Genomic DNA, 27,152 nt, shown 5'->3' with positions numbered 1-27,152 from the left:
CCACTCAGAGCCTTTCCATTGGCTTGTCCGAGAATTGGAGCTCTCGGGTGATCCCCTTCGGGTGTACGTGTTAGTGTGTTTTGGCAGGTGCTTGGGGAGCTTGCTACGGCAGGAGAAAACCAGTAGCCGCTACTAAGGGCCCTTCAAAGGAAGCCCTGCGGTACCCGCCTCCTCGCCCCCCCGTAGCCCGCGGACCCCCTCCGCCGGCCCCGGGGCGGCTCTGAGTCAGCGGCCGAGCGGCGGTGCCAGCGCGGGCGGGGGCGGGAGCGCGGCGGGCAGGCTCGGTGCTGCGGCCGGAGGAGCGGGGCGGGGGGGGATCTAAAATTGAGCGGGGCGATGGAAAAGCGCTTCCTTGCTCCACCTCCTGCCCCCTCTCCACGCTGCTCCCGGACCGGCGGCACCGCTGTAAAAATTGCAACTCACCTGCGCTTCCTGCCCGGCCCGCGGGGTGCAGCGCCGAGCACCCCGGGGCAGCGGGCAGGCAGCCTGGGCAGGGGGCTGCAGGGCCCGGGGGCAGCAGCTGGGCTCGCTGGTCCACGGGTCCTTTACAAGAGCCGGGCTGCGGGCGGCGAGGCGTTTCCTTGCGCGGAGCATCCTCCGCCTGGACCCACCACTAGTGGCCACGCCGACCCCGAGAGCCCAGGCACGGCTGTGCCCGGAGACCCCCTCCCTGTCCGCTAACATCGCCCAGAGAGATACCCCTTCCCCCGGCTGCGTGCCGGCCTTGCAGCTCCTGCAGCCCCCTCTGCGTACCCACGCAGGGCCGCTCCCGGCGCCGCGCCCTCCCCCGGGGCCCACGGCCTCGCTCGCCGCGGCGGGGGAGGACGGAGGTCGCCGCGACCCCTCCTAGATGGCTGCCCCCCGCCTCGGTGGGGCCGGGGCGGTGGCGAAGAGATCTCCGCTGCGGAGGGGGATGATGGTTGGGGTCGGAGCGGACCCGCGGGCGGCGCGGAGCAGCCGCGCAGGGGGCGCGCACCGAGCGCTGACAGCGGCGCAGACTCCTCCTCTCGCCGCGCTTAACTCTTGCCTCCACCGGCACCGGCACACAACGACGACGGCGGCGGCGGGAGGGGAGCGCGGCGGCCGCGCCGAGCCCCCCAGTCCCGCGGCACGGCTCGCCCCCGCCCCCACACCCCGCGGGGGTGCCTACCCCGACGGGAGCCAGGGGCATCCCCGAGGGTAGCGCGGCCGCGGAGACGCCGGCCCCAGCCCCGCGCAGCTGCAGGCTCCGCCGGGCCCGGGGAAGCCGCCTGCGATGCCCCGAGCCCCCGACCTGGGCAGGCGGCGGAAGGGTTAAGCGGCCGGTAGGTTAGTCAGCGGGACTCCTGGGGTGACGGCTTGGAAGAGGAGAGTCCCTCTGGCTGAAGTTTAAAGGAGGTTTCTCCAGACAGATTTGTATCGCCTTCGTGGAGCGCTTCAAACCAAACCTAAAACCAGTCCAGTCCCTTCTCGCCGTGAAACCCTTCCTGCCTCCCCAGCCGAGCTGCCTGCGAGGGAGCTAAAACCGGCAGGATGGACCCCCCGGCCCGAGGAGTAACCTGCAGAGACCCCCGGGTGAGGGAAACGCACGGGAGGGCACACATACAGCACACAGACACACAGCACAGGAGTAGGACCCTACCTTGATCCATAGACCTCATGATGTGGTGGTAACGTACCAGCCTGCAGGCAGTTTCTCTCTGCATCAGGAATTTAAAAAAAAAAAAAAAAAATCAATAGCAGAAAAAAAAAAAAAGGAAAAAAAAATAAAAAGAAGAAAAAAAGATCTTCTTTAAACCATGTTCAACCAGTGCCGCCCGGACAGAGGGAACCCCTCTTGCTCGCCTCCTCCGTAAGTGTTTGGAGGTGCAAAGAGGGATCCGAACTGGGCTGAGCTTGTTCCTGAAGTGAAGTGAGTTCTCTGCTCTGAGATGAGGGTTACTAGAGAGGGAAAGGCCACTTCCTTCCCTGCTCCGAGTGTTTATAGTCTTTGAATGCTGTAAAATAACGGGATTCCCTCACTGTTTCCTCCTGTTTATCCCAGTGCCATGGAAACCCCTGGATCGCCTCCATCTCCCAAACTGAGGGCTTTCCTGCAAACTTCACACTCAGGAATCCATGACGTCTCCCAGCTCCGGGCCAAGGCAGCTCTGCGGCTTTCTCAGTCTGCAGCACAAGCACTTAATTGTTGAGCAGAAAGTTAGAGAGCGAGAAAGAAAGAAATATGGATGATGTTAAAAATCCCAGTGTGTGCTTTTTAAACAAAACTTGCAGGCACTGCAAAGCCTTTCAAAGCAACAGGACTTCTGTGCAGAAGTTTTTCTTCTTCCCAGCAGAGACAAGCTCGGACTGCTGCTGCTTTTACCTTTGAATAAATCATTCAGAAAACCGAAGTCCCCAGCTTATATTTATGTCTTTTAAATTCGCCAGCACCCTATTAATACCCATCTTGTTACTGGCACAGGTTTTGGCTTCTAATTTCCACTGGCTCAATTCTTCATACAGAAAACGAAAAGAAAAAAAAAAATGGGTTAATTTGCTTAGTGGCATTTCACAGACCTCTCTCTGTTTCTATTTTTAGATCCATTTAGAAGAGAGAGGAGCAATCCCATGGATTTCCATTGATACACGTGGAGCTTAACAAGAATGCAATAGCCAAGGAAGCCTCTGAAACCAAGACAACCCGTGTGTGTTTACACTTACTATGTATAAACAGGAAAATAAAGCTAAAGAAAACAGGAAAATAAAGTCAAAGATATCATGAACTGTGTGCTGTCTTACAACGTATAGTTTTCACTAGTGTGTTAATGAGCATCTTGCCTCCACACCGTGCTGGGCTCAGAACCTCCATGCAACTGCACTTACATATAATTTTTTTTCCAGAAGAGATCAAGACTCCACGTACATAAAATGCTTCTTCGGGGACCATGACAGCTCTGCAGCCCCTCGCTGTTTGCAGGGAACCCCACCGAAGGTCGCAGGGTGGCCGTGGAGCCGGGGTGGCTGCCGGGGTCAGCTGGAGCCCTGGGCAGCCGCGGGGAGTGAGTCACCGCAGAGGGACTTGGCCCGGAGCTCGCGGAGGGCTGGCTGGCACCCGCACGACATTTCCATTTTTCACTCTCTCGAGTCCCAAAATCGACTCGAAGGAGGTATCACAATCAAACTTTCTGCTTCTCGAGTTTGTTGTCCTGCAGGCTAGCAACTGCAGGCAGGCCAGGGAAACTCAGCGCACCTCACTTTCCTACCCTTTGTCATTTTTGGACGTGCCGAGGCGGAAATACCTTCCCCGGCTCCGCGGGCCCGTTATGCAACCGGCTCCCACCGCCCCCCGAGGTGCGGGGGAGCCCCGTCCTGCTGACCCCCCCCCCCTCCGCACCCGCCGCAGCGAGGACCCCCACACACCCCCGCCGCCTTTTAGGGAAGCCTTTTCCTCCCCGTCCCCGCAGAGGCTGAGCCCCGGACCCCCCTGCTCCCCCAGCCGTTTGCAGGCATCGCCCTTCGGCCGCTCCCTCGCAGAGATGCTCCCGCCTGAGCCCCAGGCGCGCACGGCAGCGGGCTGGCAAAGCAGCCCGAAAAGCTGCGCCTGACACCTAGGCGCTACCTGGGTGCTTTGCTCTACAACAGCCCTTTCAACGGGCTACTTTAAAGCCACGACGCTTACCAGCGAGATCCTGCAAAAACCTGCAGCAGCCGCGGCCCCAGGCGGGACCCAGCAGCTCCCGGCTCCTTGGCAGGGGTGTCAGCCTGCGCTAATTGGCTTGATTGATTGGACCCGTTATTCGCATCAGGTGAAGTAAAGTCAGAATCACTTGATTTCTATTTCGAAACATTAAAGGGAGACCGAGGTTGCTGCTTTGCTTGGAGAGAAAAGCAATTGTTAATTAATTGTTAAGTTATATTTATATTTTATTATTATTATTATTATTACACCCCTCTCACCCACGCTCCTTACCGTTGCACTAACTAGTCACCCCAGCATCACTTGTTATAATTGCAATTGTTATAATTGTTATAATTGTTATAATTGGGAAATGCAGAGGAGAGGAGCTAGGGAAGGGGCTTTAGACGAGGGGGAGCACTAAAGCGGAGTTGGGAAGGGGCGAGCTGGAGGAGGGCTGAGCAGAGGGAGCTGCCGGGTGCAGGAGGGACACACACAACCTGGGGGGGCCGAGGGCACCGAGCCCTGCCAAGGGGTATCCCAGAGCGAGTGGAGAATGGGCGACCCCGGCGGAAAGCTTCGCCTCCTCCCACGCTGAGCTATAACCGGGGGAGCAGTCCCAGCTCAGCGGTTATGGCACATAGGTTGGCTTCCCTAGTCTGGACCGTTTAAAAATACAATGTCTTTCTTTTAATAGCTTAGTTTGATCGGCTCCCGCTAGTTCACATGACAGGGTTTTCCTAAAATATCTTCTTCCACCAAGTTTTTTCCAACTTAAAAATGCTGAATCCTGCTACCCAGATTAAACTCAGTGCAAAGCGAAAAAAAAAAAATAAATAAAGAAGTGAAAGAGGGCTGGCGGCTGCCTCCGGACTGCTAGCATTCCCCAAACCAGCATATGACACAACTGTAAGATTTCCAAGGCTTTTGGAGAGTTCAGCGAGAGAATCGTGTCCTCCGCTGGCTGCAGCTTCCCCGTTGAGTTAAACTTTCCTGACGGAACCTTTCTGCATCTGGCTCTGGCTTCCAGCGCGTTGTGAGCGGCCGCGGAGGAGAAGGGGATATAGTTCAAGTCTTATATAACTGTGCAAGCTGGATGCGGGGGCAGAGACTTTCCCTAGAAACGAGAAATTTTTATATATATATAGTTATTTTTAGCTTCCTTTTTCAAAGGAAGGCCAAATACCTCCGACTTTCCTTTGCTTTCTTATTTTGGTATCACTAAGGGATTTTATTTTTGGAGGTAAGGAGCTATTAATAGCTAATATTTTTAGCTATTTATTCCCTCTTTAGGAAAATACATCCTCTTCCTTTCAGGGGCACACTCTGGACCGCATCCCGACCCCCCAACGACAGACCCAACTCCCCACTATGCCCATGGCACCCTCCGGGATTTGCCCGGCTTTTGGGGACAGGGGAAGGGGTGCATGCCCTGGCCCTGGCCCCGGCCCCGGCCCGCTCCCTGGCTCAGGGGGTAGGTTTGGAAAGCGCTGTTCTCCCCGTGAGCAGCCCGGCCCGTCCTCAGCGCCGGGCTCCCAGCCGAGGAGGCTGAGCAAGGAGCTCCCTGCCCGGGAGAGGAGAGCTACGGGCGGCTGGGGAGAGCCGGCAGCCGGCCCGGGGGGCTCCGGGGAGGCGGATTCCCGGGGGGGGGGTTGGCCCCTGGGGAGGTCCCTGGCTTCCCCCGCAGCATCGCCCCGCAACCGCGCAGGGCCGCTGCACCTCCCGCTGGAGAATGAGCGCTCCCCGGCCGGCTCCGCGCTGTTAATTGGCAATAAAACCGGAATATTTTGTTGGTTTTTAAAAAATTTCTCATGCTCTTCGCGAGATAAGACATCAGGCACATCCTCAGGAAGCCTCTCAGGGCATTGGGGCAGCTGCCCGGACTTTATCATCATAGACTTCATGGAGACATCTCTGTTTTCCACTTGCAAAAGGTATTTCAGGCTCACAGCAACAATAAGGATTTTTGACAAAAGCTCCTCACCCTTCCAAAGTAAATACTGTTCTCCCCGAAGCTGCCATCGCATACAAGCACTCCCCAGCGCAACCTCGACATGTTCAAGACGTTAAGCAGAGCCGTGCGTAAACACCAGATTTACACACTCGGGCTGTGTCTGCACTGCACCTACCCAGGGCTCCCGAACAACCCAGCAAGGACCAACCACCTCCACATCTGCAGCTCGGCCTTGCTGAACTCCTGCAAACTGGCACCTCCTGCCGTTTTCATAACAGTCCGAGAGCATCGTGACTACATGTTACCAACTCGAGCTTATTTCTGACAATGCACTTGTCTAAATAACATATTCACTCACTTAATTAAGTTACAAACGGAGTGTCTGATCTTGTAACGAGCTCCACGTGGCCCGGGGAATCCACCCACATACAGGTCTCCGAGACTGAAACTAGAACTGCTTGAATTTCTCCCATCAAAACATTTTTTTCCAAATGAGAAATAGCTTTTCATCTACAATGAGAATTGGTTGAAATTTTCTGTTTTTTCAACAAAACTCAATAAACTGAAAGGCTATTTTTTGAATTAAAGTAGGTTTTTTTTTTTTCCTAAGAACTGTCTTTTAGTAAATGGATTCTGTTTGTGAACATTAAAACTCATTTTTATAAGCGAAGAGTGCTTTTTTTAAATTTTACTTTTTCCTCAACAAAGACGACCTCAGAAAACAAAACCACAAATAAAAAAAAAAGATATTGAAGAAAGTGTAGAGAACATTCTTTCTCTTCCCCCTCCCCTCGAAAATTTCCTGTAAAGGAAAAAATAAATGTCTTTCAACTCACTCATAGAACAATAGGGCCCCACTCTCGCTGTCTTTAGTCAGGCAGCTCTTGAATTAGTGTCCTCTTAGGGGACCAGGAGGATGTAATTAATTCAGCTGGCCTGATACGGTACCATCCTAGGCTGCAGCTTCCCATTTTAGCCATTACCGTGTCAGTCTCCTAGAAATCTGTAGGAGAGCAGACAGTAAAGTACATTTGCAAAGCAGTCGCACAAGTTCATAACCACTTGGCTGTGGAAATGTCTGACACCCCCATGTCAGGTTACATGTGAAAGAAGTACCAGCTCTGCACCTGCAGCTCTAGGAAAACCTTTTCTGAGCCTCAGCCTCCTGAAAACCCGACCTGGGCTGTGTTTTTTTTTTTCTTTCTTTCTTTTTTTTTTTTTTTTTTTTTTTTTTTCCTCCAAGAAAAAGCCAAACGGCTCAGCTTGCCGCAGAGCTGGGGGAGACCGCCCGGCCACGCAGCATCCTCCGGCCCTGCCGGCATCCCGACACATCCCCGCAGCATCCGCCAGCGTCCCGACACATCCCCGCACCGGCCCCGCAGCATCCTCCGGCATCCCGACACATCCCCGCACTGGCCCCGCGTCCCACCGCAGCTCCCACCTCGCCTCGGGACCGAAATCACCGCTCAGATCTACTCTGGCCCCTTCAATTTGCCAAGAGCCCGCACTGATTCTCGGATAGGGAGTTTTAGAAGCACGGGAATTCCTTTGCATGAGAGAGAAAACGCGGCAGGACGGCCCGTTGGGTCCGGCGGGAGGGATCAGACTTCCCGGGAGGCTTTTTTCACGCCGGGGCAGAAGTAAACCCGATCATTCGGCTGAAATTCCCCGCATCCATATGAGGAACGAACGGGCTGCGGCAGCGCTCGGCTCCCCGGCGGGAGGGTCCCGGCGGGATGGGGGGAGCCGGGAGCAGCAAGGGACAGGGAAGGTGCAGGTGGACGGTGACCTTTGCAAGCAGGATTCAGACGTGACAGCTCGGAAATAAAAGCAATGCATTGGTTTACTGGATTGTAAACGGCGCTAGGTCTACCCCAAACCTGATATTTGCTCAGTGCGCCCTGTAGGGCCAACTCGTGCCAAGAGGGATGTTTATACGCCATGATTTATGCATTTACCCAAACATCAAACAATGTTTTCAGGGAACACTTAAGCCCTCCAGATTGGCACTACCTTACAAACTGCTACCAATGACTAGCTTAGCAGCTCCAAGGCTTTTTGCAAATGACCACATAAGATAAAAATTGAACTATAAACTTTTTTTAAAAGCAAGACTAATTAAACAAATAAGAGCTCTGGATGAGGCTGTAAAGATATTGGTTTCTTGCCAAATATATTTTCTCTTTAAGATTATAAAACCATAGGGGTTTTGTTTTGTTTTCCAAGATTTTAAGCTAAGGTTCACAAAAAAAAAAAGAAAAGACAGCCAAATAGAACAATTACTTGCTGGAACAATTAGGAAGAACATTAGTCACAATTGGGAGTTGGAGAGGTGCTTCTCTATGTGGGCAAGGCAAGTGACAAGCTACCATTTACCTGTTTCTTGTAGAGTTTAGGTCATCATAACTGCAGTCACCAGGCCACGCTTTGGGAAAAGATCTCCAACAAACAACCATGCATGAGAAATGCCGATTCTTTAACTCCTTAACCCTGGATTTTTAGCCCTGTCAAAAGATGCTACCTAGGAAATTCCCGTTATTGGTCATACAAGGATTAGAATTGGCTCGTGAACCTCCTTCACCTTGCATAGCACAAGGAAAAAGGGAGAGGAAGAAACCACATGTGCTGGCCAAGCCCAGGCAGTGCAGATTCCCGGGTGCCCGCCGGCTCAGCCTGTGCAACCCTTGAGCTGCTCCGTCCAGTGCCCTTCTCTGGGGTGGGTGAGCACTGGGGAGCCTTTCCTGCCTGCTCTGTTCAGTGGAGCTGGACACAACAGAGATCCTGTCCCCTAAATTACCATTGTTACAACAGTAGAAGGAAATAGCTGGTCACTTTTGCACGTTGCTCCCAGAAGCGTTTGTGGAATGAGAACAGCATAATTTTATTCCCAGCTATTCAACTCCCCTTCCCCTTCCAAGGAGTTACTCCAGAGAACCAAGGTAGGAATTTGAAGAGAACCTTCTGATTGCAGATGACTGTGAGCATTTTTCCCCAGCTGTTCCTTTCAGGGTGGTGGGTTTCCATCCCCTAGGTACACATGTCCATGCACCAGTGGCTTCACACCTCTCAGCATGGACCTTCCCTCAAGCGTCACAGAGCAGCAAGCACCTCTCCAGGAGGGCTGGGTGGGTGTTTGCCAAGCTTTTGGAATGGGAAAGCATTTGTGGCTGAAAGCTAGTCCAGGAAGGACTTAGCAAACCTAGACGAACAACATGACTATGAAACCTGCCATGCTCACAGAATACCTGGACTCAAGTACCCACACCTATTAGCTCCAGACAGCTATGCTGGTGGATAACTCCAAAACACATCAAATCAAATTCATGCTGCTTTCTCACTATACAAAGGGATTTTTTTACACCATTTCAGAGTGAATCGCAGTTTAGAGTGATATTCTTCTACCTAAGACAGACTACCACCCGCTATCAGGGCACAGACAAAAATGCCTGTATAAATAGACAGCATTAGTTTCAGTTACGTTAGGACATAAGTTGGTTTATTAATAATAACACCACGAACTAATCCAGTTAGACACCTGTACATTAGGTTCAGGATGGAAACACTGATGCAGTCATTCGCTATATCGTATGATGGCTAAACTAAATAAAGATAATAAAGAAAGGTTATGACTGTTTTGAAAAGGTGTTTTTTTCCCTTTAATATCACCGCCAGGGCAAGGGAAGCTGATATTATATCCTGAACAAAATTTACGATTCATTACTGGGGCTCTGGCCACACCCGACAGCTAATCTAGAATTTCACACATTTAATGAACTTCATACTTGAAATATGTGGTCTGTAAAATCTGATTTACACTGTTGTTAAAATAGTTGGTGTTTGAAAGAAAATATATTTTAAAGTATGTATTTATGCACAAAGTTTGTTGTTTTTTTTTTTTTCCTAAAAAGCCGAAACCTGGTCATTAATTTACCCCAAAGCATATAAAACATTCCCTACAGCGTAATTTCTAGCGCAGTATTTCTTTCAGCACCTCAGATTTACTCACTATGTTTCCTCAGGAGCAACTGCATTCAGTTATACAAAGGAGCAGAAAGCCCCCACAATGTCATTGTAGGTACTTTAGTTGGTAAGTTAACTTGACAAGTCAGTTCATGATGGAGTCCAGGGTCTATAATTAGTCCTTACCTGCCACCATCATAAAACCGCTGCATTAGGTCAGTCCTTGCTTGGGCCGTACAAGAGGTACCTTGCAATTCCTGTTCATTCAAGCGTGTTAGCTTTTTATTGGATGTTAACACCTGATATTGCCTCCTTTACTGAAGGCTTTGTGGCATTATGTTCTTTGGAGATGGAATGGCAACAGGAGCTGAAAGAAAGAAGAGCGGCAACCCGTATAAATCACCGCCCTGCACGGTATCCTGATGGTGAAAGATCACAAAAGACACCCAGGCTGCTGAAGGAAATAGCTGTCAGTCACATGTGAAATACAAGATGTTTCTTTCTGTTGAAGACTATTTATGGTGAACACCACACCTGTAAAAATTAGTTCCACACTTCAGGAATGAGGACTTGCAAGAATTAAACTTGGACTTGAACAAAACCTGAGGATCATGTAAGGGTGTGGATGAGCATGACCTGACAGTTCACATCAGCCATGGGTCTTCCACCAAGATACCAACACAACACACTTTTCTCCATCTAATTTTGGAAGGATTTTCTCCTTGTAGGCTAGCATTGCAAATACCAAATTTACTTAGAAAATTTGTTTTCTGGCTCATTTCTCCTTGTATATGAGAAAGATAAGATGTCAAAATCTGATCAGCAGGAGGTTTGGGACTTCCTAGAAGCAAAACTGGGCAGCTTTGAATCAGACTTTAGCCTATGAACAGTTGCCTGAGAAATTCTGACACTAGTTTCAACCTAAAATGAAAACTGTCAACTTTGGTTAATTTATCTGGATGCAGCTAAAAGGCAGCAACAAATCTTGACAAATTAAATAAAAGGATATCAAAGACTGGAAAGAGGCATATCTGGAGAAAGCAAAATAGAAGAGGGATTGACAACATCCAACCTTCGTCTTTTAGAAATTTCTTTTTCATTTTACAGCCCAGCTGTCAGGGTGGAGAAGGTCCAAGTCCCTATGCCACACTGCGAATAATAATTGATAAATGCTTCTTTGGAGCAGCTCACAGCAGACAACAACAGTGTGTATCCTGTTTAAAACTGCTCTTCCCCTTCTCCGGGGATTTTACCTACCTTGGACACTGACAAATAGATATAAAGGGAAGAACCAATGTTAGTTTCCTCACACTTCAGGTGAAAAAATGTCCTTCCTCTTGTTTGATTTTATTCACCCTTCAGTGTTAAAATCACTTTTCTGTTTGTCATGGGGCTTGAAGTAATTGTTCCCAGCTAGAAAGAAGCCAAGATGGCATACTAAATAATTAAAACTACATTAATAAACATCAGGATGTAACCGCTCCAGTTACGTTTAAAAACTAAATTAAGAAAAGGATCTTATGTGCAAATCAAGTGATTTGTAACTACATCTACATGGATAGGCAACGTGTACACAGGCATGGAAATCAGGCACGAGCACTGCGAGGGCTGACACCCACGGTGCTGCCCGGGGGGGACTCAGGCGGTGAACCTCGTCCGGGCAGGGTGGTGCTCGGGTTTCCCCAGGCTCACTAACCACGAGCACAGCTCCAACAGCAAGAGCTCTCCTCGCCCGCGTTGCAGGCTCACGCCAAGGACGCTTTGGCAAGAGAGTGGTTAAAATGCTGGCTGCTCTTCACTAGGGCTCTGAAATTTTACAGCTCGTGGTGTGCTGGTTGTCAAACATAAGGAGAACAGGATGGAGCCTAATAGAGGTGCAGCTAGGGAGCAATAAACATTTCCAGCAACATCTCCAGGGCAAAGATCCTACCGTGTAGGGGCTGCGAGGATCACTGTTAGTGCTGCTGCCCTTGCAGCAAGATGATGAGCTGCTTCACTCTCCGCTGCAGTCCAGAGGTCTCCCCTCAAAGGTCCTATCCTTTAACTCTTGGAACAAGATCAAAAGTAATAAAACATTGTGAGCGTGACCCATTTGAGCTCGCAGTTCCAAATCGGCGCCCTGGCCTGCCCAGAAGAGCTGATTCACACGTGGGACCTTCCCACCTAGCGTGACAGCGATGGCTCTGCTGGAGCTGGTACAGGACGGCAGCCACAGCGGGGGCAGCCACAGGACGCAGAGATTCACTGGAAACTCCCGCGGCGGCGAAGAGATGCTGTCTGATGGGGAATGATGACCCTCACAAATGTGTCTTTTATTCAAAACGTTAATCTCCAATTTACCAAGGGCACAGAGCAGCTCTGCCTCCGCAGGCAGCACCCCTTGCCTTTCCCATACGCTCAGCACCGTTTCTTTCCATGCCAGTTACACCGTTGCTGCTGGAGCAGGCAACATGCTTCATCGAGACCATTACATGGCATTTTATAGAACAGTCTCACTGATGAAGGGTTTGTTCTCATTTTAAATAGGAATCCTGATCAACAGCAATTTGCATCACTTTTCAAAAAGTCACACGTTGGTGAAATTTGCTGCTGTACAAGATGAATCTGAAGTGACAGGTCTTAAAAACAGAAGAGCCAGCACGGGACAGACCCGTGTCTAACGGCAGAGCAACGGAACACCTACAGCAGAGCTACAACACAGCTTTTTGGAGCAGATGTGCAACACATGAGTAAACCTACTGCCTGATGAAACCTCAAGCACAGGCGATACCCGCTTCCCACGTGCCCACCAAGGTGTGTGCTCCAGGAGTGTTTCCGAGCTGACTAAGCAGAATCTCACAGTACAATCAATTCACTTCCCCTCACGCTCTTAATTTATATTGTGGGTAATTCTACTTTAAACCCTGGTAAACAAGTTTCTGGATATGGTTAAGCTAGTCAAGAGTGTACATTTAAAATAAAATCTGTTTCACATAAAAGGACAAATGAGAATGACTATTACCCCCATCTTTAACGCGCTAAATTCTTTTGCACAGATTGTTCTTGTTACTGCTGCTTTCTGTGAGAGAATCTGAACAGCACACAATATTCTTCCTTACGTGCACAATTACAGCAAGCCAAGAGAGGGAGGCTTTAAAGTGGAACTGCAACGACTTTAAACCACTTTTTTGTAACCCAGTCGCTCAAGAACTGTAAGGTCTTTGGCCACAAAGGGAGGAAGAGCAGCAGAGGGAAGGGTGTTCTTCTGAAGGCCAGATCCTGCATGCTGCTGATCACCTATAACTTTAATTACAAGCAGCAAAAGTTCAGAGATTCACCATGTAGCCTAGAGAGCCCCACACCACCCAGAGAATTTTGGGGCCAGAAAATGCCAGCTCATGGCCCAAGGAAACCACAGCATCAGTTTTGATACTGACCTTAAATGGGTGCTGGACCAGGATTAAGTGCTGCCAGTAACTGCTGTCACACTCAAAGTTTTTCCTTGCATTACCTTTTTGCAGTTGCAGCAAAGCTCTTTCTGCAGCCATGTGCTGCTCACACTCTCTGAAAATCAGCATTTTCACACGCAGTTGCAAATCGTTTAGCACAGATGTAATCTGGATCAGCGGTTCCAGTTTTAAGATGGAAGTACCTGGCAAAATTTTTGGATTGGGGTTTATCAATACTCCATCTAACAAGGACAGTTTTTTTAAAGCCTGCAATCGTAATCCTGATTTAAAAACAGACTCTTGAATACTTGGTGGAATAAGTAACTTTCCTATAGGATTGACTCCACTGTTTAAGGTGAGGAGAAAGTCTAGTAATCAAAACAAGAATATTGTTCTGCACTCCATGCTCTGCTGTGGCCTTCGGGTACATCCCGGAGACCACAGGTTCTCTCTGCCCCCGTCTCCTACCTGTGAAATGGGAACAGGAGCAGTTACCTTCCTCTAGAGCAGGTTTATCACAACAACAACATTTAATGCCACGGTAATGCAACAGAGAAGAGGGAGAGTAGGTGCACAGCTGCCATTACTTGAGCAATCCGAAGGCAAGGACAGAGGGCACACTGACACGGTTGTCTTCTCTCCAGCTGTTTTAAGGTAAAGGGAAGCTTCTGCATGTCTTCATACAACACATAAGGCTCAGGGCCATAGTAAGATACCCAATTACCTGTCAGCACCTATTCTTTTTTCCTTTTTTTTAGAAAAAAAAAGACAAAAAAAGACACACTAGTGTATAATACAACCACAATTCGGAAAATAAGGCCACAGGCATTCTTTGGTAAAGCCTAGGCTGAAAATTTATCCCAGGATGTGTGATCTTCCAAAAATCTGCCAACCCCTGCAGTGTTCTTGTATGACCACAGCCACATGAAGAATGAAATTAAACCCCATGGAAATCTTTGACATTTCTGATATTATGCAATGTTTGGGTGAAAAAAAAAATTGCAGAAATTCTCCTTCCCTTTCCAGAGTGAGTTTAGAGAAACTATTTCTAGCTTTTTTTAATTACACATTTCACCATTAAAAAGAAACCGTCCATAAATTAAAAGAACCACTAACTAGGGCTTATGTAACCCATTTAGAGTGGGAAATTGGTAACACTTGGGAGTGAAGTCTGTTACTGTAATTTCTGGAGTCTACAGCATTCATTTGATGTGTTCAAACATCACAAAAATTGTTTATTTAATATTTGCATTAACCATTTTATACAAAAGAAGTTAATAATGAAAAAGGTTAAGATGCTGGCATCTATGTCCTATAGAACTTAAAAGAAAAACTTTAATATATGTTTAATGATCTGAGGGATAGTTTATCACTGCTTTAGGTAAATAAGTCTCCTAAGTTATAGATTTACTTTATCCAGGTTTTTGTTTCTTTTTTTTTTTTTTTGAGAGTGTTTATCGCTCTATTACATTTTTGGTAGAAAACTGTTGTACTGTGTTCTTAATCAACGTTATTGAAGTTTCCCCTGCGGAGAACATTCAGTGTTAAACTCCTGCCTCTCCCTGCCATTTCTGACCCAGCAGCGGGGCAGCCAGCCCTAGCCCCAAGACTGCTGTTGTGCCGATCCAGTTTCTTCATCAAATGTTCAAGTGATGAGAACATTCCAAAAATAGCTGTTCTTAATGTTATTGCATCATTGCTTTTCCAAGAGCAGCATATATATGTTTCAAACTAAAGACTTTCTCCTAATTCACAGCAGTGGGTGCCAGCAGGAACAACCATCTTCTTCCTAGCTGGGGTTGCACCAAAAATTCGCGAGGATGATTTGACCAGAATCTTCCTGAATGAGCCAAGTCTCTTGAAACTGAATTTACAAATTACAGCGCTAGTTTAAAATCCTCGGGACAGTTGTGTACTCTGGGACTAACTGGCTGTAGAGAAGGCAGCAACGAAGCAGCAGCCCAGGGCTGAAGCTCCACCTGGCAGTCACAGCCTCCCGGTCCTCTGGCAAGGGCAAGCCAGAGCGCTGGCAGGACTGCAGAGGGGCCAGCAGCCTGCTTGTGCCCAGCAGCAGCTTCTGGGCTCCACGGAGCTAATCTACATCATTAAATTGCAATGATGACTTACAGAAACCCATCTTGCAATAAATCACTGATAAAGTGAAGGGCAGCAAAAGCTTATACCAATATTTAAAAAAAACCCAAAACAAAACACCCCCCTGACCCTGCCAAAACCCCTTCCTGTTAAGGGTGTTAGAAAACCATTTATAATAAAGAAATTAACAAAGCAGGTCTACACTGATCAGCATAAAGTACTGATCATTTCTTGGACATGCATTTCCCACGTAGCCAAGTTAAAGGGCCCCAGTGCAGCTCCACCTATGTACTTACAATTCTGTCAAAACACATCTTGGTCTGATCATGGCAGGACTAACTCAGGCACACCATAGATGGTGTATATGGATGAAGTAAAGAAGTTGCATAAAATTTATTTTTCCACCTTGTTTTACAACATTCCCTTTTAAGTTCTTACACATCTGCAACATATAACTCCACAGAACAATAAATAATTGGCATTCATATTTCTCTTGAATCAAGAGTATTTACACACTGTTTAACTAGATGACAAGTACAAAACATCAGCATCACAGTAAACATCATTTTGACACCAGAATCCATTTCCCAAATTAAAAATTAAATTAAATTAACACTTAATTTTTAACAATTTTAACAATTAAAAATGTCCTCAAAGGCATATAGTACACAAGTTGTAGTAGGCAGTAGTAATGGACCATATTGGCAAAGCTGTAGAACCCAGGATTTCATGCAAATCAAAGAGTTATTAATTATGAAATAACTAATAATAAATAAAACAGTCCATCCAGCTCACGCTGAAGATTTTAGTGGGCACTGGACTGGTCTCAGCAACTGTGGAGATGAGCCAAACGCCATCTGAACAGTTGTGTGCAAAGAACCTGTGACAGTGAGCTGCATGCAAAGGTCACTCATGTACCTCATTTTGAGCACTGCTTGTGCACACTAAGGATTTATGATGCATCAGATGGTGCAGCAGCTCTCTTCAAAAGATAAAGCCAACAGACAAGCCTCAGGGATTTGGGGCTCCCTGACAAACAGCCCCACTAGAGCGAAATTTCCCTCAGCGGTTGCAGAGGACAAGGGAGTTTGTCATGGCGTTTCACTGTGATAGTTCAGCAGACCACAGAAAAATGCCTTTGGTGCTGCTCAGTTTGGTCCAGCCACAGCTGTAGCTCTCAGCACGTAGTTCTCAACACCAAGGGGACACCAGGGATGTCACTCATCACTCCCCAGCCCAGTTCTGATAAGACCCTGCACAGACTTAAGCTGCTGCTGTTGAATAAAGACCGTTGCATTTCAATTGCACTATGAGCTGAGCTAAACAAATGTTTGCAAAGATAAACAGGACAAGCTCTATGGAGGAAACAAACCTAGAGTTAAAGACAAAAAAATGAAGAAGGTTGCAACACACCTGGAATTACTGCAGAGATGCAAGAAGAGAACAGGGCATGTCACAAAACCTCCACGTTAACTAACCACCGCAGCAGCACAGCAGAGCGTTGGCTTCCCTAAAGCAGCCACGGGAAGCAAGAGCACACTGCGAGACGTACACCGTGACCCGACAGCATCACTTGGAGCACAGTCCCAAAACACACAAGTTATATGAACTGCTACAGTACATAAACCAGAACAAAAAAAGGAGTAGGAAGAACACTAAGTAAGGCTACAAACAAGATACTACATAGAAGAAGAAAACAATGCTTCACTCCCAATAAGCACAAATTATGAGCATACTAGAGGGAAAAGATTAAATTAAATTTCCAGCAGAGAATCCATTTATTCAACTGTACAGTAAGTATGAACATATGTATTAAACTTTGCTTTTAAAAACATTTTTCTAAATAACTTAAGAGAAATAGATTGCAGACATAAAGTACTAAGCTTGAAAATTACAACAATCATTCCTCTTTCCTGCTGTTTGTTAGATGGCAGTTTTAATTTTCTGATTGCTTTAAAAAAATGCAGTGTATACCCAGACAAATTACTTCCTGGATTTACAACCTTGTGCAAAAAAACTAGCTGCAAAGGAATATAATTTGCACTCCAAAACACAGCAACAGATTACTATCAATTCCACTAAATAGGCATTCCTTATTAAAGTTATGATTCAATAAACATAACCGCAATCACAATTCACTCTCTTGGTGTAAGCTACTATTTTGCAAATATGGTCCACTCAGTGTAAACTGTATCGACTTCAGGAAACAGTGAACTCTACCATATATACGTCTCCAATATTTACATACAGTAGCATGGCACTGCTGTTGTTGCAGGACATTTAACTACTAATACACACTAGATAGGGAGAGGGCTTTACAAAGATGTGTACCGCGATGTGTTTGCCAACGGACAAGAGGGACTTGACTTCTCAGACACAGGAAGTCGCCGAAAGAAATTCTTGATTCTTGTATTTAAATCTGCCTAAATCAAACACTGACTGGGGATTCCAGAACACCTGCATGGCCAATACTACCCAGGAGCTGTAGCAAGTCACAATAAAAACAACATTAAGTCTCTTTTTGGCAAAGTGGCATAATTCACAAAAGGCTGTTAGCCCAACTCCCCCACAACTGGGCTGCTCAGGCACCACTTCTCCTCCGTGAGACAAATCACTGAGAAGTACTGGACTTCCATGGCCTTTCCAAGTGTGAACATGTGTGTCAAATGGGCAGAAACACATATTATTACTTTTTTTGAAAAAAAAACTCAGAAGAAAAGAAAGGCAAATTTTCAAAATATTATGAGAAGGTGAATACTAAGAATTATCTTCCCTTAGTCAGTAGGATGTTTCTAAAGTTGGTTGCTACTTATCAGGACTTCAGACAAGAGTCTAATCAGAAGACTGGCACAAAAGAAAAAGCAGTGTGTTAGATTCAAGAGCATTTGCTGTTCTCATTCCTTAAAGGACTTTGAAACATAAGTTTCTAAATCAAGAGGGTTTCCCCCATATGAAGAAAGGACAAGGTCACATGGACTTGCACCTTCCACTCACCACAAGCTACATGCATTATGAAGCACATCCAATTTTTCTCTGTATCTTCTGGAACTTGCTTCCCCTCCTCTTTGATATTTACTCACAGGAACTGAGAGCAAGGAAGGCAGGTCAGGTTGTGCAAAACATTCCCTGGAGCAACTACCACACATCGACCACACAAGCCACAGCTATCTTAGATCTGAAAATTCAAGACGTACCACTATGGGTCAACACAGACTCCAGCTCTTTTAAAACACCACTCCCATTTTCCACTGATTTTCACACCAGACCTTTTAATGCAGCATTGTGCTGGTTGCGACAGTGGAACGCCTGTAGCAATGGCAACAGACGCTGGCAGTCCATTAAAGAGGTTCAGCATGGCACAGAGACGACCAGGGAGCTTCTGCTCCTCACACCAGCGCAGTTGTCCTGACCTGGAAGGGCTGCCTTGAGAGAGGAGAATGGAGCTCAGGCTCTGGGCTCTGCCGTTCCTGGTCCCTCCGCGCAGCCGACCAACAACGGCGCCAAGCAGTGCCAGCTCCGACGGTGGTTTTTATGATGTGGGAATGAGACAGCAAGCAACTAATTTAGCACAGACTAAACAGCCATTAGATGAGTATGGCTGCCACTAAAAGCTCATCCATGTTTGATGCACAGACCCAATGGTAAAAGGTTCCCGTAACTGTGTAATTCTCCTGAGCAGCCTAGAATATGTGTTGCTCTCCTCATGGTGTTACAGGGTGGGGCAATGGTTATTATAAAAACAAAACTAGTTGAGTTTTATTTTTGAAAACTAAAAATCAGTAAGTAAATTTGCTCTGCACACAAGCCTAACGCCTTCGTACAAACCTCACTCCTGCCTCTGTGATTCAAGTTTGGTTTTCAGAGCAAAGCAAGTGCAAGGTTCTCAAAAACTGCCTCTCTGCAGGGCGTGTGTCATGAACAACATCCACCTAGGAGTGCCTCAGCTTATTTGCAGCTCATCTTTGCAGTTTCACCCTAACAGGAAACAGATTTCGTGTAGCTGTGAGGAGTAGCAGCTTTGTGACCTTTCCTTCCAGTCTCCAAGGATTCAAGACACGTCTGCCACATTGTCTGCAGAACAGTACGAGTCTCTTCTCACGTTGTCGACACGTTTCAAGTCTGATCAACTGCAAATTTCTTTTCCAAAGAGGATTTGCTTTAGTTTAGACAATTTTATCCTATACAAATAAATACAGAGTAAAGCTATTGTATCACCAGCTCCTTTTAACAGGAAGAACAAAAGCTAAACAAAATTGAATTTCTTAATTTTGGACTACAGTTCTCCATATTTATCAACTGCTGGATACCTCCAAAATCACTAGGGTGACCACATTTCAACTGAATGAAAATCTCAAACACGCTCAGATTCTCAAGTGTGTGTAGATCCGACATGCTGGAGCCCCACTATGGAAACAGCATGCCATAAATCAGGAATGAGCTGTCAGCAGTATAGTGCATCACCTACATTAAGGGATTTCCAAGATGTAAAAAGAATGTAACTACTTGAATCAAAAAGATAAATAATATAAAACAACATAACACAATGCAGGGAACAGCACAGATACTTTAAAAAAGTAACTTAAATTTGTCAAATGTGAATTCCAAGGTCAGTTAGCAGCTTTCAGATACTTTTAACCATGCATGAGAAACCCGCTGTCATCGCAGTTACGCGCATTTGACCCCAGTTAAGTTGAACAAAAGTGACAAGAACTGGATGAACTAATAAGTGCCTGCACCCTCAAAAAAAAAATCCCTTTTATCGTTAGGTTTCTGTTCACGGCAGTTGTGAAGTCTTTTTTCAATAAAGCAGCATGTCATAGAGATTACCACATGATCCTTACGCAAATATCGGACGTATTCGTTACAGTAACAACTACATGATTTTGTCTCTCAGCCATGTGCAATATTAGTCTCTGGTATCCAAGGAGAGCAGCCCTAAGATGTGAGCTTTGAATAGCTTGGGGGAGAAAACCTTCGTCTCAGGTACTTCAGGACGTAGAGGGGAAGGCAGCTCACCAGAGTGATGACGGTGACTTTCCACAAGAATGACAAAGTTGCAATGAAGTAAACGTCTGTAAAAAGAAAAGAGCACAGAGTCAATGAAGACGGGAAGTACGCTCTGAGAAGAGGAGCAGAAAATCAATTCAATCTACCAACACTTCTTCAACAGCCTCACCTTCTCCACATGCAAGTTCAAAGCTCATACAACCCCTGGTTCCTCACTCTTCTGTCCTTCTCTTCCACAAACGATACAGCTTTCTGCACAGCACATTTCAGTAAGGCATGCAGCTCCTCACAGGCAAGTGCCCATACATACCCCATCTGAAACAGGGCTATCCATTGCCTGACAATACTAAGCTTCCTTTAAATGGCCTACTTGTCTGCTGACTCCAGAAGCTGCCCTCTGCTACTCTGCTGGTAGTCCAGCAAACGCATCTCTCCACTCAGTTACAATACCTCAGAATAATTGCAAAAATACTTGAAGCATTGTTCAAAATGGAGCTGGATACCCATGTGCAAGAGACACCGATCTAGCCCATTGGGAAGTTATCCTCATTGTCCTCAGAGTTAGCAAAGAGCTTTATGGAAGAAGTAGTGACATCTTGTGGTTCCTGAATGAACACTGGGACAAACCCTACTGATCTGATATTTGCAACTAGACAGCTACTGGGGGAATGAGAAATTCTTCACCCTTTTTCCTTTAGCCAGGGAAAAGGATTAGCTCTGTTCCAGTGGAAAAAAAAGAAGAAAAAAGCCCCAAAACAACAACAAAACTCCCCCCAAAACCCCCCAAACCCACAAGAGAAGGGCTCCAATGCCCCAGTGAAGCAGATGAAATAACGTAAGTTTTAGGAAGCAGCTACTTCACCCAGTTAAAAGATGAAATCTTTCAACCCACCAACAGAGGTTCAAATTTTTAGTCTCAAGTTCAGTTCTCATATGGAAATAATGACCACTATTACATGACAGCTGATGCGTGGTGGAGCTCTGAAAGTAAAGGTGAGATTCAGCAAGCAGCACACAGTTTACTGACCACCTTTATCTCCTCTAGCATTTTGCTACGAGAAGGAACCATAAAATGTCTTTCAGGTGCCTTCAAATCAAATAGAGCTTATTCTGGTCAGAACCACTGACATTGTAATTATGTTGGCTTCATCAACAGCCTTTAAACTCAATTCATGTCCTTACAGTCCTGTTACTATTCAGGTGATAAATCAACTGACTGGAGAAAAGGCATTTAACCTTACCAATGAACTCATGTAAGAAGACCAGAGAAGCTATGTAGCAGGAGAGACTAAGCAGCTCAGCCACTATCATGAGCCAGTGCCACGTCTGGATCGTCAATGCCACCATCAGTAACTCGGTGAGAATCAAGGATGTGAAGGAAATGGCGACAATGTGGACAAATTCAGATTCAAAGAGGAGGAGTGCTCCATACATGATGATGCTACCTGCAAGGGAATGGAACATTTGGGTACTTTATTCGAACACCAGTCTAAGCTCTAAAACCCACTGCTAGGTCTTGGAAAGGCTGAAACATAGTCATGTCTTGAGACTGTTTTTCATGAAACCTGATGAATGCAATGACAATGAATCAGTTACTATTTAGGAGACAGAACTGATGGAAAGACAGGGAAAAGTTACAGCAGAGGTGCCTAGACTTTTATAACAGCCTATCATATTCATAGACACACGGAGACAGGAAATTAATACACACTATTTTGGCAACTGGAGATTTCTAACATCACGAAACTCTATCCTCCCAGAAAAGCAGTTGGTCACTACTCAGAAGCTAAAAGATATCAAATACTTCTAAAACCTACTGCATTGCCTCAATGCCCAGATGGAAGTAAGGTGTTGAAAAGTTCAGTGGATACAAGTTAGCCTCTATCTGCACTACTTTGGCCAAGATCTCTCCCCTTCACACTTCCCCCTAAAAGAAGTACACATTAAAGCAATGTTAATGATGCATTGTTTCATGCTCCTATTCTGGCTAGCCAGGGAATGCTCACAACACCCTGCACAGCCACCTGCACAAATAATTCATGTTAGCAGCATGAGTAATCCGCACCAACATCCATCACACTAGGCTAGTTTCGGAAGGGAAAACCTGCAAGTGACTGAGCTCGAGCCACAAAGTTCAAACCCAGCTGTGAACTTTCCAAAATTTAGGACTGCTCAAGTTTTCGGTCAGGCTCATCTCTGCTAGCAACTAGCCCAATTGTTTGGCCTGCTGTTTTCTAGTTATTTAGCACATCAGAAGTGAAGTCACTTTAACCAAATATTGTAACCAGATAGTGGTCTTAGCTCAAGAAGAAATCTTTCCCTTGATGCATCACCCTCTGGCTTTAGCTTTCCACCACTTGTGAGTTTTCTATAAATGCCTTGGCTCTGCCATCATATTTGTACAGCATCAGAAGACCATTATCCCTGGCGTAGGGTTCTAACGTATTAGATTTCGGAAGATAATGCCAAGAGAGCTTTTATATTCTTGGTTTCACTCCCTCCTGAGGATGGTAATATCTGTAAAATCAGTAAGAATTAGCTGCTTATTTTGGCACATTTATTCTGACTCTTGTTGATAATGGAGTTTTGGAATACAAGAAATTTTGTCACAGAATCATATTGCTGTTTTAGCTTTATAGCTCCACGTTATTCACATGCTTTGCATGACTTCTGATTAACACGTACAGAAAGTATTTGAGTTTGAGGTTACTTGATAAAAAAAAGACATAGTGAAGGAAAGACCTTCTTAGACATATGCCCCAATTACTACATCCACTTTTGGAAAATGGATGCATTGTAATTAAGGCACTTGCTTAACTGTTTTAGCAGCCTAATTAGAGTGTATGGGATACGATCAAGAACCTGAGCTCTACTCTAGTCCTTCATTACAGATGGCTATGAAGTCACCAGAACTATTGCCACTTCTATAGACAGGGTTTAGATAAAATACACAAAGCTACAGATTCTGTATTTTGCACGCTTAGTAACCTGTACAATCTATAGGTTTGAAAGCCTTCTTCAAAAGAAGGGAAGAGTCACAAGCTCTACTTTACAGATGGAGCAATTAAGGCACTGAAAGGAACTTGCAAAAAATTACAAAGGATGGTCCCAATGGGAAGAGGCACAACGCTTTGAACTTCTACATCATTGCCTACAACAGGGTTGACCAGTTGCTGCCAATATTTAGTTTTACATAATTTCTTCCTTTGGTAATGTGGCCAACATTTTCTGAGACAAAAAAAAATATTCAGTAGTTATCCCAAGGATGTATTTCTAAATTCACTTCATGCCTTACTTAACTTCCTGCAATATAAAAAATTAGATATTCTGTACTCATTAAAACATCTAAAGGCATAAGCAGAAGTTGATTTCTTACCTTGATAGATGCTTATTAAGACCCATATTAAAAACGTTTTGTATGATAACGGTCGCCCCTAGGAGGTGGGAAAGAAAAAAAAAAAAAGAAGACAAAGCTCCGTTGGATTTGCTTTTATGAACTTACAGGTTCACTTACAGATCAACCTAGCAATTAATAAAAGAGAATTTGAAGGTGATTTGGAAAGAAAACAAAACAAACCAACCAGCCCTGAAGTACTGTCTCTTTATTGTCATTTTTCATGATGCGCAAAGGAGGCCTAGGACTGTGGAAGCTCACTGCTTGCACAGTACAGTACAACCTCTTCCTTACTGCACACATGATTAATTCAATGCAAAGATGTCTCATGAGTTTACATTGTACTGTGAAATATAAGATCTGTGTATACACATACTTATATGAATATATTAATATTATATTTCTAGACACACACACACACAAATCACGATCATATTGAAGGCAGATAGGTTTTAAAAAAAGCATCTCCAGGCAACACAGCCATACCAGTACAAAAAACCCCTATGTTTAGACCAGGCCTAAGGATGGTTGGAGAATTAGTGGTTTATGACATAAGAGACAACATACAAGTGAAACCAGATGGAGACTTATTCAGGCTGTTGGAAAAACAGGCTTTGCTTCTAAGAGTATCTGTTTAACAGAAATCCTCGAGGGAAAGGATCTATTGAAGACTCAAGTCCACCCTTTCCTTCAATTAAGAAGGATGTTCCCAGCCTGCATATCCCAGTTATTCGAAAAATTTTCCGGGGGGAGGGAAAAAAGGAACCAAAGACAAGGTTTACCTTCCTGATATTTCTATGGTAAATATCAAATAGTTCCCTTTGTGTAAGGAGAAGGACCTGACTGTCATGCTAAAGCTACAAAAATGGCACAGCAACCAAACCTTTAGGTCCCTTTAGATCATCCTGAAGGCAAATTTATATTCAAGAAACTATGTGATGACCTCCTCCTTCCATCAAATGAGCATATCCCTTCCCCCATCCCCTTTTCTGGCTTCCAGATAGTGCCAAATCCCTGACAATTTCTCTTTCCCCTTTATTTTGGAACAAATCTGTAATATTAAATCCTTAGAATTTCCCACAGAATAGAACTTCTATTTCCCCAGCCGTTTTTAATAAATTGCATTTCATGTAGCATTCAATAACAAACTGTCAGGAAATCTGGTTGCATCTGTTAACTCAAATTTGCCTTTAAAACAATTTTGCTTGAAAATGCAGGATAAAAGTTCTCTGTCTGCTGATAATATCTTTGACTTGACACATTTAGAGGGTTTCAAATCAAGAAAGGGATCTTGCCTTAAACCAAAACAAACAAGAGTCTCCCACACCTTAAGAAGATCTTTGTAGAGCTCTGGGTACAACATTGCAACTTCAGATTTAACATCCTTGTCCAGGACTAGAGAAAACACCGGAAACATCGTGTAAATTGTGGAGTACCTGGGAAGAAGGCAGACCAGTAAATTATCTAAGGTGTAGATGTGCAAACAGAAATGCTAGTCTTCAGAAAGGAAATACAGTATTCCTGAAGTGCCAAATGACCTCTATATTATAAAAACTTGCAAAAGGAACACATGAGAGTTTTTCACATAGGAAAAACCTGCAGGATTTGCTTTTTGAATGGCTTGTGATTAGAAACACTCATACGCAGATGATTGGTTCAAGTATTGCCAACTGGTGTTATCATGTTATTAATGGAGCTAAGGACAGACTTGTCCCCACCCCAAAGTTTGCTCTACAGTTCAGGCTTCATCCTGTTTACATCAGAAGGCAATGAAGATGAATTTGCTGTTTGTTTTTTAATTATGTACTCAAAAGTCTATGAAGTCATGGGATTACAAGTGTAATCCCATTATATTTTAGACAGGAACTGACTCCTCCTGTTAAAGAGGTTGGGTTATAGCCCCTTTCTGACACTCTCAGGAGCTGGGCACTGGCTCTCACTGCTGCACAGGGACCAGAGCATAACAACTGTCCCTCTGCTTTTTACTAAGATCGAAGGAGTGTTTCCTGAAGGGTGGCTTGCTTCTCATGTTCTGAATGTGACATGCTGTCCTTCTGGAAAGGCTTCTAGAAGTGTTTGCACTGCCTCCGTGGCTTTGCTCAGCACAGAGGAACAGAGAGGGGACAAGGATCACATCCATCTTCTGAAGCAGTGTTGCGAAACACGCAGAGCAAAGATGTGCACGTCTTGCATGTTAAATTAGCCAAAATCTATTCATTATGCACAGGTTTTCCACACTGTTAGTAAAAAGTGAGCTCTTACCCAATGATGAGAAAGCCTTGGTAGAGAGGAACTGAAGCAAAGTAAAATACTGACGAGAAAACAGCCTAGAAAAGAAAAGAATTAAGCTTTTTAGGCGTTAAGATACTGCAGTAAAAGTAACAGCTTAAAAATATACTCTGTTCAAACTGGAACGTACTTGCAGTAGGTTCTCCAAATTCCTGAAATGAAGACAGAAGAATGTAATATCAACCCTTTTTATTCCTACACAAAGCTTGGATGAAAGCTATGTTTAATAGCAAACACTGGAGAGCTGGACTTGGAAAACTTTTTGTAATGTAATTCCGCAGAGAAGAACATAAAGAGTTTCCTCCAAAACCCGCTGGTTTGATCAAAGCTGTCCAGATGTTGTGAAGGACAGGTGCATACTTATTTATGCCTGGATGATGCCTTCACAACATAAAAAGAATTAACACTCACTAATAAACTCCAAAGAGATCAAGATTAATTTTTCTTTTTTTTTTTTTTTTTTTTTTTTTTTGTCAGAAGTTATGGGTTTGTTTTCCGTTCTTATTTTCAGCTGCAGAGTAAGCTGACTGTCCCCCGAGTTTGAACCTTTTGTCTCTATGCATCCTTCTCCAATGCATTTATTCTAAAAAGGGGAGAGGGCAGAACCAGCCTTCTCAAAAATATCAAGTATTTTACTTAAAAAAAACCTTAGTTTTTTAAGGAATATATCAGTACCCTATGGCATGGAAATGCAACTCCCAAAGAGTAACCTCTGTCCTTATCTGTAACTTTCACTCAAGTCACCACAGCTAAGAATGGAATTTGGCTCATGAACTCTTAAACTCTCTTTCAACTCTCCCTGCCAACTGGAAACTGCATTTTTGTTACACTGAGGCTCAGCACACATGAACAATGTAAATTTTCTGAGCACCAAATCCGTTTCTAAGGTTCCCTTTGAAATGGAGAGGAACAGACCACCTCCATGTTGCTGCAGCAAGCTGCTGAGCACTTGGGAAGGTTAATACGTGCTTCAGCAGCCTCCGTGGCACAGCTCCTGCAAACACTCCACAGCACGCCAGACCGAGCTTTCAGTAACCTCATCAGGGTCTGAGCCAGGTCCTCCTCAGTTGCTTAACTTTGGTCTCATTGTTTGAAGGCCTTACTTAAAACACACCTGAAAAGCAGCACACTTACTCAGCAGAGACATTAAAAGCATTGCCCTGCTTCAATTTTCAGTATTTCCTTGCATTACTAAATGACAGCAAAGACATGCTGCATCAGAGCAGTGTTTTCTAAGGGAGAATATTGTTTGTCCAATTTTGGAGAAGTTGCTGATGTTTGTCCAATACCAGGAACTTTAAGTGTTTTCATACCCAAGCAACAACCTCAAATTCCAACTCATTAAAATTTTCAGGAGAAGAAATAGTTGCATCCAAAATGAAATGCAGA

The 27,152-nt window shown here is 45.2% G+C and overlaps 1 protein-coding gene across 1 annotated transcript in view; it reads right to left on the bottom strand.

Annotated features, from left to right (window-relative positions):
- Nucleotides 1–20,008: 20,008 nt before the first annotated feature.
- ATP9A (ATPase phospholipid transporting 9A (putative)) overlaps nucleotides 20,009–27,152 on the bottom strand; it is a 60,063-nt gene continuing 52,919 nt past the window's right edge. Inside the window, exons 24-28 of the mRNA XM_068416179.1 lie at nucleotides 25,737–25,801; nucleotides 24,802–24,910; nucleotides 23,457–23,514; nucleotides 21,322–21,525; nucleotides 20,009–20,145 (exon numbers count right to left, since the gene is read on the bottom strand). Coding sequence (XP_068272280.1) covers nucleotides 20,009–20,145; nucleotides 21,322–21,525; nucleotides 23,457–23,514; nucleotides 24,802–24,910; nucleotides 25,737–25,801 — 573 coding nt within the window. The remainder of the gene's footprint in view (nucleotides 20,146–21,321; nucleotides 21,526–23,456; nucleotides 23,515–24,801; nucleotides 24,911–25,736; nucleotides 25,802–27,152) is intronic.

Source organism: Nyctibius grandis, chromosome 19 (genome assembly GCF_013368605.1).
Source record: "Nyctibius grandis isolate bNycGra1 chromosome 19, bNycGra1.pri, whole genome shotgun sequence".
Lineage (NCBI taxonomy): Eukaryota > Metazoa > Chordata > Aves > Nyctibiiformes > Nyctibiidae > Nyctibius > Nyctibius grandis.
Note: the sequence above shows the minus strand (reverse complement) of the source record. Positions and strands in the feature narration are given on the sequence as shown.